This window comes from Tachyglossus aculeatus, chromosome 4 (assembly GCF_015852505.1).
Source record: "Tachyglossus aculeatus isolate mTacAcu1 chromosome 4, mTacAcu1.pri, whole genome shotgun sequence".
In the NCBI taxonomy this organism is placed as follows: Eukaryota; Metazoa; Chordata; class Mammalia; order Monotremata; family Tachyglossidae; genus Tachyglossus; species Tachyglossus aculeatus.
Window position 1 is genome coordinate 39,122,272 of NC_052069.1, and position 16,942 is coordinate 39,139,213.

At 43.8% G+C, this 16,942-nt stretch overlaps 1 protein-coding gene across 1 annotated transcript in view; it reads right to left on the reverse strand.

Moving 5' to 3' along the window:
* Positions 1-16,942, reverse strand: part of COL24A1 (collagen type XXIV alpha 1 chain) — a 500,281-nt gene that overhangs the window by 129,358 nt on the left and 353,981 nt on the right. The window contains exons 38-42 of the mRNA XM_038745410.1: positions 14,770-14,823; positions 10,931-11,038; positions 9,091-9,144; positions 4,378-4,431; positions 3,606-3,662 (exon numbers count right to left, since the gene is read on the reverse strand). Coding sequence (XP_038601338.1) covers positions 3,606-3,662; positions 4,378-4,431; positions 9,091-9,144; positions 10,931-11,038; positions 14,770-14,823 — 327 coding nt within the window. The remainder of the gene's footprint in view (positions 1-3,605; positions 3,663-4,377; positions 4,432-9,090; positions 9,145-10,930; positions 11,039-14,769; positions 14,824-16,942) is intronic.

Consider the following 16,942-nt stretch of genomic DNA (forward strand, 5'->3'; position numbering starts at 1 on the left):
AGTTGTACTCTCCCAAGAGCTTAGCACAGTGCTTTGCCCACAGTTGGTGCTCAATAAATATGATTGACTGATCTAGCCAGCTGTCCTGTCTCCTGCCAGCCCGTTGCCTAGAAACAGTGGCTGTCCCACTCCCTCCACTTCTTATGGTTTCTTGATGCTACAGGGTCCAGGTAAAGTACCAAAGTACCTCAGGTTGGGATGGCTACAGCAGCATCATGGAAGCAGGGACCAATGTCCAGCAGCCTTCTCCTCTGCTAGCAATCAAATAATCAATTAATCGTATTTATTGAGTGCTTGCTGTGGGCAGAGCACCGTATTTGTTACAGTTGTTGGACGGACAATTGGCTCCATTCGCTATGCTTTTCATTGAAGCCCAAATGATCTGAAATTATTCCAGTACTTACTATGTACATTCATTTATTCAAATGTATTTATTGAGCGCTTATTGTGTGCAGAGCACTGTAATAAGCATTTGGAAGAGTGCAAAATAACAATAAGCAGGCACATTCCCTGCACTCAGCGGGCGGGGGCATTCCAAAAAGGGGGTAAGATTAGCTAATCTAGAGATCCCTTTCAGCTCTATGATGCTATGAATAAAATGGGAAATCTTATCCAGATAATAGGGACCTCGAAAATGTTGATTCTTCTTGTAACTTCTCTTAGATTCTTCGCCAGACTTTAAATTCCTTGAGGACAGGGATCACATCTACCAACTCTACAGTGTTATATTCTTCTAAATTCTTAGTATAACACTTTGTATTCATTTCCTCTTCTCCCACTCCCTAATGCGCTACACTGGCTTGCTCCCTTTGCTCTTCCCACCTCCCAGTCCCACAGCATTTATGTACATATCAATCTGTCAATCAATCAATCATATTTATTGAGCGCTTACTGTGTGCAGAGCACTGTACTAAGCGCTTGGGAAGTACAAGTTGGCAACCTATGTCTGTTGGCAACATATCTGTCATTTATTTATTTATATTAATATCTGTCTCCCCCTCTAGATTGTAACCTTGTTGTGGGCAGGGAACGTGTCTGCTAATTGTTATATTGCACTCTCCCGAGCACTTTAGTACAGTGCTGTGCACACAGTAAGCGCTCAATAAATACAATTGAATGAATTGAATGAATGCATTAAGTACTCAGTAAATACGATCGACTGACTGATAATAATAATAATAATAATAATTTTGGTATTTGTTAAGCGCTTACTAAGTGCCAAGCACTGTTCTAAAAGCTGGGGGAGATACAAGGTAATCAGGTTGTCCCACATGGGGCTCACAGTCTTAATCCCCATTTTACAGATGCGGTCACTGAGGCCCAGAGAAGTGAAGTGACTTGCCCAAAGTCACCCAGCTGTTGAGTGGCAGGATTAGAACCCATGACCTCTGTCTCCCAAGCCCGTGTTCTTTCCACTGAGCCATGCTGCTTCCTGATTCACAGGATCTTTTGATTCCTGTACTTAGTGAGCTTAATTATTCCCATTATGCCCTGTGTGAGTTGTGGATATGCAGGCAGGGCAGGCCTATGGAAAACTAAACTGGCAGAGCCCATTGGGATTATGTCTGGGAGAAGAGGGAGCAGATAAAATTAAGGGGTAACAGGCTGCACATCCACTCCCCCACCTGTCTGCTGTGTGACCTTGGGCAAGCCGTTAACTTCTCTGGGCCTCAGTTCCCTCATCTGTAAAATGGGGATTGAGACGGTGAGCCCACGAGGGACAGGGACTGTGTCCAACCCGATTTGCTTATATCCACCCCAGTGCTTAGTACAGTGCCTGGCACATAGTAAGCGCTTAACCATTATTATTACTGTAGCTTGACTGATTGATTGGAATTGGGAAGACTTAATACATTGGTTTTAGATGTTCTAAAAATCCTTCTTTATTCATAACTTCTGGAAAATCAATCAATCAATCAATCGTATTTATTGAGCGCTTACTGTGTGCAGAGCACTGTACTAAGCGGTTGGGAAGTACAAGTTGGCAACATATAGAGACAGTCCCTACCCAACAGTGGGCTCACAGTGTACTAGCTGGTTAGAAATTTGATTTGGGGAAAAGTCTTTATAAACTTTATAGTGAGCAATAAATCAATATTATATTGCATTTCAGACCCAACTCTGAAAACACATTTGACATGGCCTACTTAGGTGATTTGATGTCACCACATTCTAGTGGGTCAGTCCTGAAATTGAACAGACTGTCTCCATTGTCCTTTTTTAGGTTTTCCAGGAAATACCAGGTAAATACCTGTGGCTAGATAATAAGCTTAGCCAGCACAACCGTAATAGCTGAGGGGAAGGGTGATGTAATAGAAAAATGTGGGCCTATTTAGCATGTATCTCCATCAATCAATCATATTTATTGACGCTTACTATATACAGAGGACTGTACTGAGCACTTACTATGTGAGAAGAAGCGTGACTTAGTGAAAAGAGCATGGGCTTGGAAGTCAGAGGTTGTGGGTTCTAATCTGGCTCCGCCACTTATCAGCTGTGTGACCTTGGGCAAGTCACTTAACTTTTCTGGGCCTCAGTTAACTCATCTGTAAAATGAGGATTAAGACTGTGAGCCCCATGTGGGACAACCTGATTACCTTGTATCTACCCCAGTTCTTAGGACAGTGCTTAACAAATACCATCTTTATTATTACTAAGCACCTGGGAGAGTACAATACAAAAGAATTAGCAGTCACATTTCCAGACCGTGAGCCCCATTTGGGACAGGGACTGCCTCCACCCTAATTAATAATAATAATGGTGGTATTTGTTAAGCACTTACTATGTGCAAAGCACTGTTCTAAGCGCTGGGGGGATACAAGGTGATCAGGTTGTCCCATGTAGGGCTCACGATCTTAATTCCCATTTTACAGATGAGGTAACTGAGGCCCAGAGAAGTTAAGTGACTTGCCCAAAGTCACACAGCTGTCAAGTGGTGGAGCCGGGATTAGAACCCATGACCTCTGTCTCCCAAGCCTATACTTTTCCCACTGAGCCACGCTGCTTCCCAATTAACTTGTATCTACCCCAATGCTTAGAACAGTGTTTGACACACAGATAAGCACTTGAAAGAAAAGAAAGAAAAAGAAAATGAGCTTACTAGAGGACTCCCTTCCTAATATGGGGGAACAAAAGCAAGACAAGGAGGGAATAAAAAGAAAAGCTTGAATAAGGGCTGGAAGGGTAAAAAGGGGATCATGAAATCAGGAATCGGAATTGCAGCTACCACAAGCACTGGCCCAGTGTGGAGCTGGAACTGGAGCCCAATAGGAGAGTGAGTGGATTGTGTCCTTATGGGCTCAGGCTCACCTTCCACATCCGTCGTGTATCCAAGACCCATGGAGGCCAAGAGCTGAGGCAGAAAGATGGCAGAAATAGAGCTTCTCTCCTCCCCCAAACCACAGTAACCCTTACTTCTGTGAGTTCCCCCCTCCACCCCATCTCACCTCGGACCTCCCATATCTCCACACTTTATATCCTCATTCGAGTCATTAAATGATGATACGAAGCTATTGTTGACATCCCATGCAGCCCCGGAAAGGCTACGGAGATTGGGAATCCATTGCATTGTGCTTTATTTTGATGCATTAAGAAAAAAGACCTACTGGTTCACCTAGAGCCCCAGGTGGTCCCCGTGATCTGCTGTCCTCTCCCGGGAAACCCTAGAATAGAAATGACATGACAAAAATCCTTTGTGGGTGGAATAAAACCTAGTAGTGCTTAGGGGCCAGGGAAATGGTACAATCTGGTTTGCTTTTGAGCACAGGCAGTTTTACTTAAACAATAAAGGGCACATACCACTGTGTATGGGGTCTTAATGTGAACGTGTTTGGCATTAAACCTGTTAGATTTGCTTCAGTTACAGAGAAGGTATGCAGCAGGAACGCTATCGGTGAAATGTCAGGTTTCTCAAACTGCCGTAAATCAATCAACTGTACGACTGTGGTTATCCCAAATGATCAGAAATCTTTGCTGTTTCTGCACTGAAAATAACTTTGTAAGTCAGATTTCTGCAGACATTACTTGACCTAATTTACTTGTGAAACTGTTTTGAATTTGTTTTGAAAAGGAGTTTAGTGTCTCACCATGTGCCTTTGATCCCAGCAATGGGATGTTGCATGCACCTAAAATATTACCCACTGTACAAAAGGTTTGACTTCAGAGCGGTGAACAGTCATTCCTAGCTTTATTCCAAGCATATATGCTCTGCATTTTATGGTTTCTTTCCTCTGATATTTGAAGTTCCCTAGTAATAGGAAAAATCAGCCCCCATCCTTTTCTTTTTGATGTTGCTGACACTTTGGGGAGATAATTAATGAATTCTTTGCTCAAACTCGACCATTTCAGAGGCAAGAAACAAAATGGTGATGAACATACTTTTTCTCCTTTAGGTCCTGGCAAGCCAGAAGGTCCCGGTTGACCTTGGTGACCCTAAGAACGGGAAAACAAATGAATGAAAATTCACACATTCCCCCTGGAAATGTCCAGTATGAGGGCAAGTAGAGCATAATACCGCAATGGTTTAACATGTCATTAATAACAGTAACAAAAATGGGACTCATTTCACTTGTGTCTTGGCTACCGCACTTTAAGAAGGACCAATCAATCAATCGTATTTATTGAGCGCTTACTGTGTGCAGAGCACTGTACTAAGCGCTTGGGAAGTACAAGTTGGCAACATATAGAGACAGTCCCTACCCAACAGTGGGCTCACAGTCTAAAAAGTCTTTAAGAAGGATGTGGAGAAACCAGAGACAGTTCAGAAGAGAGTAACAAAAATAATCAAAGGTTGGACATGTCTTCTGAGAAGGATTAAAAGACACAAAGTCAGTAAGTCAAGTGATGAGACGAGGAAAACACATATAGAGAAGTTCAAAAATGGAGAGACAGAGTTCTCCTATACATCACAGCCCTCTCTTTGCTTTTTCCCATCATCCCATACTGCTTCCTCAGGAACCTCAGGGATCACGCCTATCAACTTTATTGCATTGTACTCTTCCAAACCCATTCTCAGGGTTGCACCTGGAAAGTTTCCAGTCCTCTACCAGTCTCAGCTACAGGAGGGAGACTCAAGAAGAGGCCGACTCATTCCATTCCTAGCTTGGGCAGTGGCTGGCGAGTGGAAGGCAATCTGCTAAAAATCAAAACTCACCCATGCTGGGCAGCAGCGGCTTGGGAGAGAGTCGAGAGTGGGGACTCGAGTTTACTGCGCAGAAGGTGGCAATGGCAAACCACTTCTGTATTTTTACCAAGAAAACTCTATGGATCCACTACCAGAATGATTGCAGATGGAGAGCAGGGAGTTCTGGGGGAGATGTGTCTGTGGTGTCGCTATGGGTTGGAAACGACTCAACGGCATAAAAGAATTCTTCCAAGGACCTCATACAGTGCTCCGCACACAGCAAGCATTCAATAAAAACCATTGATTGATTGATAGCACTTTCTCCCTCCATTCCTGCTTCTCACCTATTCCCCATGTCAATCAATCAATCAATCAATCATATTTATTGAGCACTTACTGTGTGCAGAGCACTGTACTAAGCACTTGGGAAGTACAAGTTGGCAACATATAGAGACAGTCCCTATCCAACAGTGGGCTCACAGTCTAAAAGGGGGAACCTTTTACATCACAGCTTCACTACCCACCCACTCCCCACTTCTTTCTCACCCTTATCCACCATCCTTACCCTCCCCGTCATCTCCAGCTTCATTTGTTCTTTACCCTATGGCTTAATCAATCAATCGTATTTATTGAGTGCCTACTGTGTGCCGAGCACTGTGCTAAGCACTTGGGAGAGTACTAAACCACAGAATTAGCAGAGACATTCCCTGTCCATTACCAGTTTACAGTTTAGTGGGGAGACAGATTTAAATATGAATAAATGAGTACACATAATTTAAAGATATGTGCGTAAGAGTTGTGGGGTTGGGAGAAGGGCAAATAGCAAATGTCCAAAGGTCACAGATCGAAGGGGAAAAGTAGGGGAAAAGACGGCTTAATCAGGGACAGTTCCCGCACTTCACTTTCTCTCATTCAGTTGTATTTATTGAGTGCTTACTGTGTGCAGAGCACTGTACTAAGCTCTTGGGAGAATACAATACAACAATAAACAGACATGTTCCCTGATCGCAAAAAGGTTACAGTGTAGAGAGGGTGAGACAGGTATTAATATAAACAAATAAATTACAGATATGTAAATATGTGCTTTGGGTCTGGGAGAGGGGATGAACAAAGGGAGCAAGTCAGGTCAGAGGTCCTGGTTCAAATCTCGGCTCCACCACTTGTCAGCTGTGTGACTTTGGGCAAGTCACTTAACTTCTCTGTGCTTCAATTACCTCATCTGTAAAATGGGGATTAAGACTGTCCCCATGGGACAACCTGATCACCTTGTAACCTCCCCAGCGCTTAGAACAGTGCTTTGCACATAGTAAGCGCTTAATGAATGCCATCATTATTATGAAGGGGGTGGGAGAAGAGGAAAGGGGGGCTTCGTCACGGAAGGCCTCTTGGAGGGGATGTTCTTCCTAGCAACCTCTTTATTTCACCTTGTAGCTTCATTTTCCCCTCACCCATCCCTAGACACCCCTTTCTTACCACTCCCCAAAACTTACTCCCCTCTCTCTTCACTCACCTCTAAGCATTACCTTCCATTCACCCCTCAACCTCCACTCCTTTTCTTCTCATAGCCTCATCCTCCCCATTATCCTGACCCACACATCTGCTCTCCCTCCTCCTTCAGCACTTGAAGCCACCCCAAAATAGTCGAAGTTATTATTGGCACTTCTCTAAATGAGAACCCTGATTTTCTTTAATGTAAATGGTTTCGGCCGTATGTCCACCAACCTCAAAGCAAAGACACTTCTTTGCTCAAAGAATGGGACGGGGTGGTAACTGCAGGAGAGAGATAAAGGAGAGCTGAAGTGTCTTGCCCAGGTTCATCCGGTAGCCAAGTGGTGGAGCCGGGATGAGAATAACAATAATAATAATAATAATAATAATAATAATAATGATAATAATAATGGCATTTATTAAGCGCTTACTATGTGCAAAGCACTGTTCTAAGCGCTGGGGAGGTTACAAAGTGATCAGGTTGTCCCACGGTGGGCTCACAGTCTTAATCCTCATTTTACAGATGAGGTAACTGAGGCCCAGAGAAGTGAAGTGGCTTGCCCAAGGTGACACAGCTGACAATTGGCGGAGTAGGGATTTGAACCCATGACCTCTGACTCCAAAGCTCGAGCTCTTTCCACTGAGCCACGCTGAGAACCCAGGTCCTTCTGATTCACAGGCCTGGGCTCTGTCCACTAGGCCTTACTGCTTCTCCAGTGTAGTACAGTGCTCTGCACAAAGTAGACGCTCGGTAAATACCATTGATCATTGCCAGCCAGATAGCTACCTCTTCTTTCATTCATTCAATCATATTTATTGAGCGTTTATTGTGTGCACAGCACTGTACTAAGCGCTTGGGAAGTACAAGTTGGCAACATATACCCAACAACGGGCTCACAGTCTAGAGGGTGACAGTGGTGACACAGAAGACTTAAGGTGCCTCCTTTACCCAAGACCCTCTAGAGAAGCAGCGTGGCTCAGTGGAAAGAGCACAGGCTTGGGAGTCAGAGGTCATGGGTTCAAATCCCGGCTCTGCCAATTGTCAGCTGTGTGATCTTGGGCAAGTCACTTCACTTCCCTGTGCCTCAGTTCCCTCATCTGTAAAATGGGAATGAAGACTGTGAGCCCCCCGTGGGACAACCTGATCACCTTGTATCCTCCCCACCACTTAGAACAGTGCTTTGCACATAGTAAGCGCTTAACAAATGCCATCATTATTATTATTATTATTATAGACTGTGAGCTTATTGTGGGCAGTAAGTGTTCAATAAATAAGACTGAGTGAATGAAAGAGACGATGGGAAAATCAACTTTATGTAGCCATGCAGCAAAGCTGTGAGGCCTAATGGATAGAGCACGGGCCTGAGAATCAGAAGGACCTGGGTTCTAGTTCCAGCTCCACCGCTTGTCTGCTGTGTGACCTTGGGCAAGTCATATCACTTCTCTGTGCTTCAGTTCTCTCATCTGTAAAATGGGGATTAAGACTGTGAGCCTCATGTGGGATTCATTCACCTTGCCCCCTCCTCTTTCACCTCGGTAAATTGCTACTACAACCCAGGTCACACTCTTCACTCCTCTAATGCTACCCTTCTCGCTGTACCCCAATCTTATCTATCTCATCACTGATTTCTTGCTCACCTCCTGCCTCTGGCCAGGAACGCCCTCCCTCCTCATGTCCGACAAACAGTTACTTTCCTCTCTTTCAAAGCAAGACAAATCTCCTCCAAGAGGTCTTCCCTGACTAAGCCCTCCATTCCTCTTCTCCACTTCCTCCTGTGTTGCCCTGATGTGCTCCCTTTATTCATCCCCACTTCTAGCCCCGCAGCACTCATGTACGCATCTGTAATTCATTTCTTTTATTTAAATGAACAAATGTTTAAAAATGTTTAAAATTTCAAATGGATTCTGCTGGGGATTTCATGTGGCCCAAACAAGTCATTTATTTAATAGTGAAATTTTGTCCTTATGTTCCTTTCTAGGGCAGAATTAAAAAAACAAAACAAAAAAAGAGAAGCAGCGTGGCTCAGCGGAAAGAGCATGGGCTTTGGAGTCAGAGGTCATGGGTTCAAATCCCGGCTCCGCCAATTGTCAGCTGTGTGACTTTGGGCAAGTCACTTAACTTCTCTGGGCCTCAGTTCCCTCATCTGTAAAATGGGGATTAAGACTGTGAGCACCCCGTGGGGCAACCTGATCACCTTGTATCTCCCCAGTGCTTAGAATAGTGCTTTGCACACAGTAAGCGCTTAACAAATACGATCATCATTATTATTATAAAAACAATTGGGAGAGGGAGTTACAGGCCAAACGAACACACTGGAAATGTCAATGGGTATTTCAAATCTTCATTTTAAGATAACCACATCTATTCATAGATACTGAGTAAAAATAATCTCTACTTGTGAAATGATCAGTAATGTCCTTTTTTAGTTCATAAATATTCACTCACATGTTTGTAAATTTTTGGTAATAAAAGTACTCACCCCATATCCTGGAATTCCTGGTTCTCCTTCAGGACCCATTGATCCTAACGGCCCCTGTGAGGCAAAGTGAAAAATCAGTCCCCAACAATACCATTTAATTCCTCACAGAGAGTTATCAACTCTTTTATAAAGGTTATTTTTGAACTTCTAATGGCTTGGTATACCTACTCTGAATTGTGAAAACAACTATAGTTCTTCACCTTCATTCTTAGTTGGCAAACACTAGTCTCTTCTTCCAGGAGCCAAAAATGCGCTTTTTTGTTTACTTCTGGGGAAAACATCAGTATTCTGGCAACATTTTAGAATTATGGGTCTGTATGTTTCTTATAAAATCAGATAATCCTCCATTTAAAAGAAATGAAGTGTACATCCACAGATCAGCATTCAGCTACTCAATTTCAGATAACTGCCCACATGATTCAACCAGTTGAGAGCATATTTTTAAGGAAGTCTTTTTCTGAAGTCTATTCAGAAAATAGTGGGTGTCCAACCTGATTTCTCTGTATCCACCCCAGCGCTTAGTACAGTGCCTGGCACATAGTAAAGTACTTAACAAATGCTATTATTATTATTATTATTATGCCTTCCTAAATGCTTATTATTCAGACAGAGGAACAATGTGGAGTCATGTTGCTCCCTGAGCTGTTAGATGCATTTAGTGATGCGGTTTTTAGGGAAAATAAGACCACAGCCGAATAAAATAACTTCATAGTGATTTACAAAATGCAGATACCACATTGCTCACTGCAGAAAAATTAAAAGAATGAAGTGTTGAGTGTGGAAGGGTCTTGGCCAAAGACATTCAGGCCTTATAAGAAGAGTCACTTGCCAAAGGGAGGGAAGAAAAAGTAATCTTGGGTATAAGAAGGTATAATGCTTTGAATTTAATTTGAGATGACTCTTCTATTCGATTACATAACGATCACTGGTGTTTAATGAAACAACTTCAAAGCAAAATCCAGCAATGTTTTGGAGAACATTTTGGAATGTTAAATGGGCCTTACCCTGTAGGCTTTCAGTTTCCCCTGAGTGTCTGAGCAGGGATAGACCTGCTGAAACTGTAATCCTAATTTCTGTTACTGGAGTTTAAAGATGGATTTGAATTCTGTTGAGACTACTTGTCAATAAGCCCAATAAAATACACTTGGAGTCAAAGAATCAGGAGAAACCAGTGGCGTCCACATTTTTATAACAAGGTATTGTTGCCATTCAGAGCCCATGGCTTTTCCGATACTAAAATTCATTCACTCAATCTTATTGATCAAGCAAGCACTTGTGTGCAGAGCTCTGTAACTGAGCGCTTGAAGGAGTACAATGCAACAATAAACAGTCACATTTCCTGCCCTCAATGAGCTTACAGTCTAGTGGGGGAGACAGACATTAATATACATAAATAAATAAATAAGTGCTGTGAGGCTGGGAGGGAGGATGAATAAAGGGAGCAAGTCAGGGTGACTCAGAAGGGAGTGGGAGAAGAGGAAAGGAGGGCTTAGTCAGGGAAGGTCTCAAGATAATTCCTCTACTAAGCTGATCCTCAGATCTGTGCCTCTTTCAACGTGGAATAGCTCTAATTGTGTTTTATATTAGTTTGTATTTTATTTTAAATTTTCTGAGTGAGTTTTGTTCCTTCTGCTTATCACCAACAAAAACGACTAAGCCACAGAAGTAGCAGGCTTGGCGCCCAGAATTCCCAATGCCACAGAGGGGCTAATGCAACCAGTGGAAAGACTGCCTTCCCTGCAAAGTTCATCAAGGGATGTGTTCTGGGGAGTTGGACGCACATTTTCTTTTCCATCTGTGGTTAGAGATACGCAACCCTGGAAAGTAAACACATACTAACCGCAGGGCCCCTAGTTCCTCTGGCTCCTTTTGGACCGCTTTCCCCAAGCTGGCCAGGAGGTCCTGTGCTTCCGACTTCCCCGGCTGGTCCCATCTGGCCCTTTTCTCCCTGTTTGTGCCATTAGAGTGGGGAAATGAAAAGCGAGGAAAGATTCGTCTGTGAGTTCAAAAGTTGTTCGTACCAAGCTCCTGAATCACTTCAGAAGCTATTCCATAAATGACAATTTTATAAATGGCATATTTGCTCCAACTTTGCTTTCAAACACTCCCTAAAGATGGAGCAGTGAAAATTCATTTGGACAAAGCAAAGCCAGGGATGTTTGCCTGTCATTTTATTTCCAAATGGTTTTCCTGTTGCCAGGGCAGTCACATTGTGATGGGCTCTCTTGGGTGTAAGAAAATCGCATACCCACTGAGCTCTTTCCTGCAGTCACCGAAATGGACTTAATACAAAGGGGTCAATTTTTCCCCATTTCGCAATCACCGATTCATTAGTCATGGGCGACAGTGTCATCGAGGGGTTTAATGAAAGCTATTAGTGAATTCTTTCTAAAACATTACTCATGTCATTTTATATCCCTCTCAAATCCAGGTTCCCTCTGTTTTCCGTAATGTTCTCTTGGTGTCTTGCCTGAAAATGAGACCGCTCTTAAAGAGACATAAATGACGTTATTAACTTCCTGGCAGCGGGGTCCTTCCTAACCCATTCTTGGTAATGGAACTAATACAAAGAAAAAAATCAGAACTGGCATCAGGCAGCTGAGAAACATACAGTAGTCTCGAGCCCAGAGAGCTGTAAATCATTTCCTTTTGGATGCTGACCACAGTTTCTCTTTCCTAATCTGGCTGATTTAGGGTGAAGACTGACTATGTTGACATTACCTTTTGCTTTCAAACGCAAAAGGACTTGGGGACTGAAGAGATCATTCATTGGTGGGGATTATTTTTCAGATTAGGAAGCAAAATTTGCTCAAATACTGTCAAGTATTCTTTGACAGATGGGCCCAGGAAGTTAAGGGCTCCAAAAACATTGGAGATGGTACCATTGGTGGAAAGGATAAACAGCTACCCTCTTCACCAACCCATGATACCAGTAACTTAAACTTCGGGCAACATTTTTTCTAGGGCCGGTCAAAAATGCTAAAACCTAAAGCCCCTGATCTCTGCGAGATGAATTTTCATTATGGTGTCCTGAGAAAACAACCCAGCACATAAACAGATATTATTCTTTCACCAAGTAAATGTCAAATGAGTTTAAACATAGAGAAAAATCCACCTGGTCTCTGTTCGACTTGTCACTGTATGGTAAAGAGACGATTAACTTGATTAACTCCAGAGCATTTGGATGAGGAAAAATGGAAGTAATTTAAATTCAGAACTAATCCTCAAGCCTTATTATAGCTACCCTTATTTTCTACCAAACCTCTGAACAGGAGCAAATCAGCCAATTATTAGTATTAGTGAGTGGTTGCTGTGGGCAGAACACTCTGCTAGGTGTTTGGGAGAGCCCAGTAGCGTCAGTAGACACGGAATGGATTGATTTTAATTTAACTTTTTTCTCCTGTTCCAACTCATGCTCTGAAGGAGTTATCAGCAAGGGGAGAAATTCCCCAAAGAAGCCACAAAGAAGCACCATGGCCTATTCATTCATTCAACCTGGGAGTCAGCAGGACCTGGGTTCTAATCCCGGCTCTGACTCTCACCTGCTATGTGACCTTGGGCAAGTTCATTCATTCATTCAATCAAATTTATTGACCGCTTACCGTGTGTGAAGCACTGTACTAAGCATTTGGGAGAGTACAATATGATACAATATACTAACATAATGAACAGACACATTCCCTGCTCGCGATGAGCCGACAGTCCGGAGACAAGCTTACGGTCAAGTCACTTAACTTCTCTGTGCCTCAGTTCCCTCATCTGTAAAATGGGGAGTAAGACTGTGAGCCCCATGTGGGACAGGGACTGCATTCAACCTGATTTGCTTATATCTACCACAGCGCCTGGCGCATAGTAAGCACTTAACAAATACCATTAAGAAAAACAAAATCCCGCACACAACCTCAACAGGCCTGGCGGACACTGGACAAGAAAGTCCCCATGATGTCACATCCTCTGTTTGGGGTATGTGGAATAGCACAGAGAAGCAGCACGGCTCAGTGAAAAGAGCACAGGATTTGGAGTCAGAGGTCGTGGGTTCAAATTCCCACTCTGCCAATTGTCAGCTGTGTGACATTGGACAAGTCACTTAACTTCTCTGTGCCTCAGTTACCTCATCTGCTAAATGGGGATAATAGAGCCCCCCGTGGGATAACCTGATCACCTTGTAACCTCCCCAGCGCTTAGAACAGTGCTCTGCACATAATAAGTGCTTAATAAATGCTAAAAAAACTTCTCTGTGCTTCAGTTCCCTCATCTGTAAAATGGGGATTAAGACTGTCAGCCCCACGTGGGACAACCTGATCACCTTGTATTCCCCCAGCGCTTAGAACAGTGCTTTGCACATAGTGCTTAACAAATACCATCATTATTATTATAATGACGTCATTAGGACCATTATATGGCAGCCCACTCAAAGCCATGTTTCTCCAGGGAGCCCCCTGTGCCCCCCGCTTTGCTTCAGGGACCTTTCATTCCCTTCCAAGATCCCTTTGCATAGGGGCAGCGTGTCCAAGCAGCAGAACCTGGCAGGCAGCAGAGCAGGATGGAGGTTTGGCACTGAAAATAAAAATCCTGGATATAAAGACTTCTGGGGCTGTAACGCTACTGTCAGGGGACCGACCAGCTGGAAGCCAGACTGTCTGCTGGACAACTGGACAACTGGCTACCCCTCAGGGGGTGGGAGGGAATTGAGGAGAAGGGCAGATGCTGGATAAGCAGCTTCTGGAGGATCAAGAATAGGACCATCGTCTTTAATTTATGTTAGTCCTACTGGGAATTAAACACTCATCTACCAGCACTTAAAACAGTGCTTTGCACATAGTAAGCGCCTAATAAATGCCATTATTATTATTATTATTGTTCACCGAAACCCACCTGTTGTTTTTTTCTTTTATGGTATTTGTTAAGGGCTTACTGTGTGCCAGGCACTGTATTAAGCGCTGGGGTAGATACAAGCTAACCAGATTGGACACAGTCCCTGTCCCACATAACGATAATAATGATGACATTTGTTAAGCGCTTACTATGTGCAAAGCACTGTTCTAAGCGCTCGGGGGATACAAGGTGATCAGGTTGCCCCACGTGGGGCTCACAGTCTTCATCCCCATTTTACAGATGAGGTAACTGAGGCTCTGAGAAGTTAAGCGACTTGCCCAAGGTCACACAGCAGACACGTGGCGGAGCCAGGATTAGAACCCATGACCTCTGACTCCCAAGCCCGTGCTCTTTCCACTGAGCCACGGTGTTTCTCTAATGAAGCTTCTAGACTGTAAGTCCACTGTAGGGTGTCTATATGTTGCCAACTTGTACTTCCCAAGTGCTTAGTACAGTGCTCTGCACACAGTAAGCGCTCAATAAATGCGATTGAATGAGTGAATGAACGAATGAATGAAGCTTCCAGTCTTAATCCCCACTTTACCAATGAGGTAACAGAAGCACAGAGAAGTAAATGACTCACTCAAGGTCACGCAGCAGATAAGTGGCAGAGCCGGGATTAGAGCACAAGTCTTTCTGACTCCAAAGCCCGTGCTCTATCCATTAGGCCCAGCTGCTTCCATGAGCACTCTGTGTCTACCAGTAATTGTTTAGCCTGGAATTCGTGTCTCTTTGTTTGAATGGTAAAACGTGTAGCACTCAGACCGTAAGACAATCATCTCAGGAAGGTGAGAAAGACATTACCTTTCTTCCCAACCGGCCCCTTTGACCTGGATTTCCTGGGGTACCTTCAGAGCCCTGTGAAAGGAAGAACAGATAGCTGGAAAATGATCTGAACTGCTCGCTACAATACCAAAAAAGTCCTTGTCAAGTTGTCCAACTGGAAGGCTGAAAGCTTGCTGGAAAATTTACATCAGTCTTTTTTTCCCTGTTAAGAAGGGAGTCAACTTTCAGGAGAAATGTATTCAAAGAGATCGACTGCCAACTCCTATTGTTGGGTCCCAAGGCACCTCACCAAACTACCCTCAACTCATGATACCACTTACCATCCACTTCTTGCTCCATCCAAGCTCACTTTCCTTGCCCTCTCCGACACATAATAATAATTATTATGGCATTTGTTAAGCACTTATTGTGTGCTAAGCACTATTCTAAGCACCGGGGTAGTTACAAGGTGATCAGGTTGTTCCACATGGGGCTCACCATTTCAACCCCTATTTTACAGATGAGGTAACTGAGGCACAGAGAAGGTAAGTGACTTGCCCATGGTCACACAGCGGACAAGTGGCGGAGGCAGGATTAGAACTCACGATCTCTGACTCCCAAGCCTGTGCTCCTGCTGCAAGGCCATGCTGCTTCTTTATGATCATCTGCTCCTGAATTACTTATTGGAAAGCAACTATTGCACCACCGTCATCATCATCATTAATGGTATTTATTGAACATTTAATGTGTGCACTGTACTAAGTGCTTGGGAGAATCCAATACAACAGAGTTGATAGACACTTTCCCTGCCCACAATGATCTTACAGTCTAGAGGGGGAGACGGACGCTACTCTAAATAAATAAATTATGGATTATGGTAATAATAATAATAATAATAATAATAATAATAATAATGTGAGCCCAATGTTGGTTAGGGACTGTCTCTATATGTTGCCAACTTGTACTTAGTACAGTGCTCTGCACACAGTAAGCGCTCAATAAATATGATTGAATGAATGAATGAATAATAATGGCATTTATTAAGCACTTACTATGTGCAAAGCACTGTTCTAAGCGCTGGGGAGGTTATAAGGTGATCCGGTTGTCCCATGTGGGGCTCACAGTCTTAATCCCCATTTTACAGATGAGGAAACTGAGGCCCAGAGAAGTTAAGTGACTTGCCCAAAGTCACACAGCTAACAATTGGCAGAGCCAGGATTTGAATCCATCAACTCTGACTCCAAAGCCTGGGCTCTTTCCACTGAGCCATGCTGCTTCCCTAAGGAGACACCTCTCTCACAGAACACCCCACCTCCACCTGCAATCGTTCCGGTAGTGTATCCATTGAGTTTTCTTGGTAAAAATCCAGAAGTGGTTTACAATTGCCTCTTCCATGCAGTCAACCTGAGTCTCCACCCTCGACTCTCTCCCAAGCCTCTGCTGCCCAGCGCAGGGGAGTTTTGACTTGCTGCAGATTACCTTCCACTCACTAGCCACTGGCCAAACTAGGAATTAAATGGGTAGGTCTCTGCTTGATTCTCCCTCCCCTAGTCGAGATGGGTAGAGGACTGGAAACTCCCCAGGTGCGACTACGAGACGGGGCTCTGAATATTACTGAGCAAACACGATAGCCTTGAAAAGTCCATCAGCATCCTGGGACTATTTCACGATGGCACGGCTGGCTAGGACAGATCAAAGTTTGCCTGCCCATTCCATTCTATTTTGGCAGGAAAATAAAGCAGGGAGGAGTAGTGGGCGTGATTCTGTTCAATTGCTTTTAGGCAGTCATGCTGGAAAATGCAACAACGTACTTGGATCCATGAACACCTCTGGGAAACTCTTTCAGCTCAGTAGACCCTGAGCATCATCCAAAGACCGAGAAAGAGTGATTAAAGTTGCCGTATACAAATGACTGCACCCCAGTGGCACCCGATCAATCAATAAAGATATTTAAAATAATAATAATGATGGCATTTATTAAGCACTTACTATGTGCAAAGCACTGTTCTAAGCACTGGGGAGGTTACAAGGTGATCAGGTTGTCCCATGGGGGGCTCACAGTCTTAATTTTACAGATGAGGGAACTGAGGCCCAGAGAAGTGAAGTGACTTGCCCAAAGTTACACAGCTGACAATTGGCGGAGCCGGGATTTGAATCCCTGACCTCTGACTCCAAAGCCCGGGCTCTTTCCACTGAGCCATGCTGCTTACTA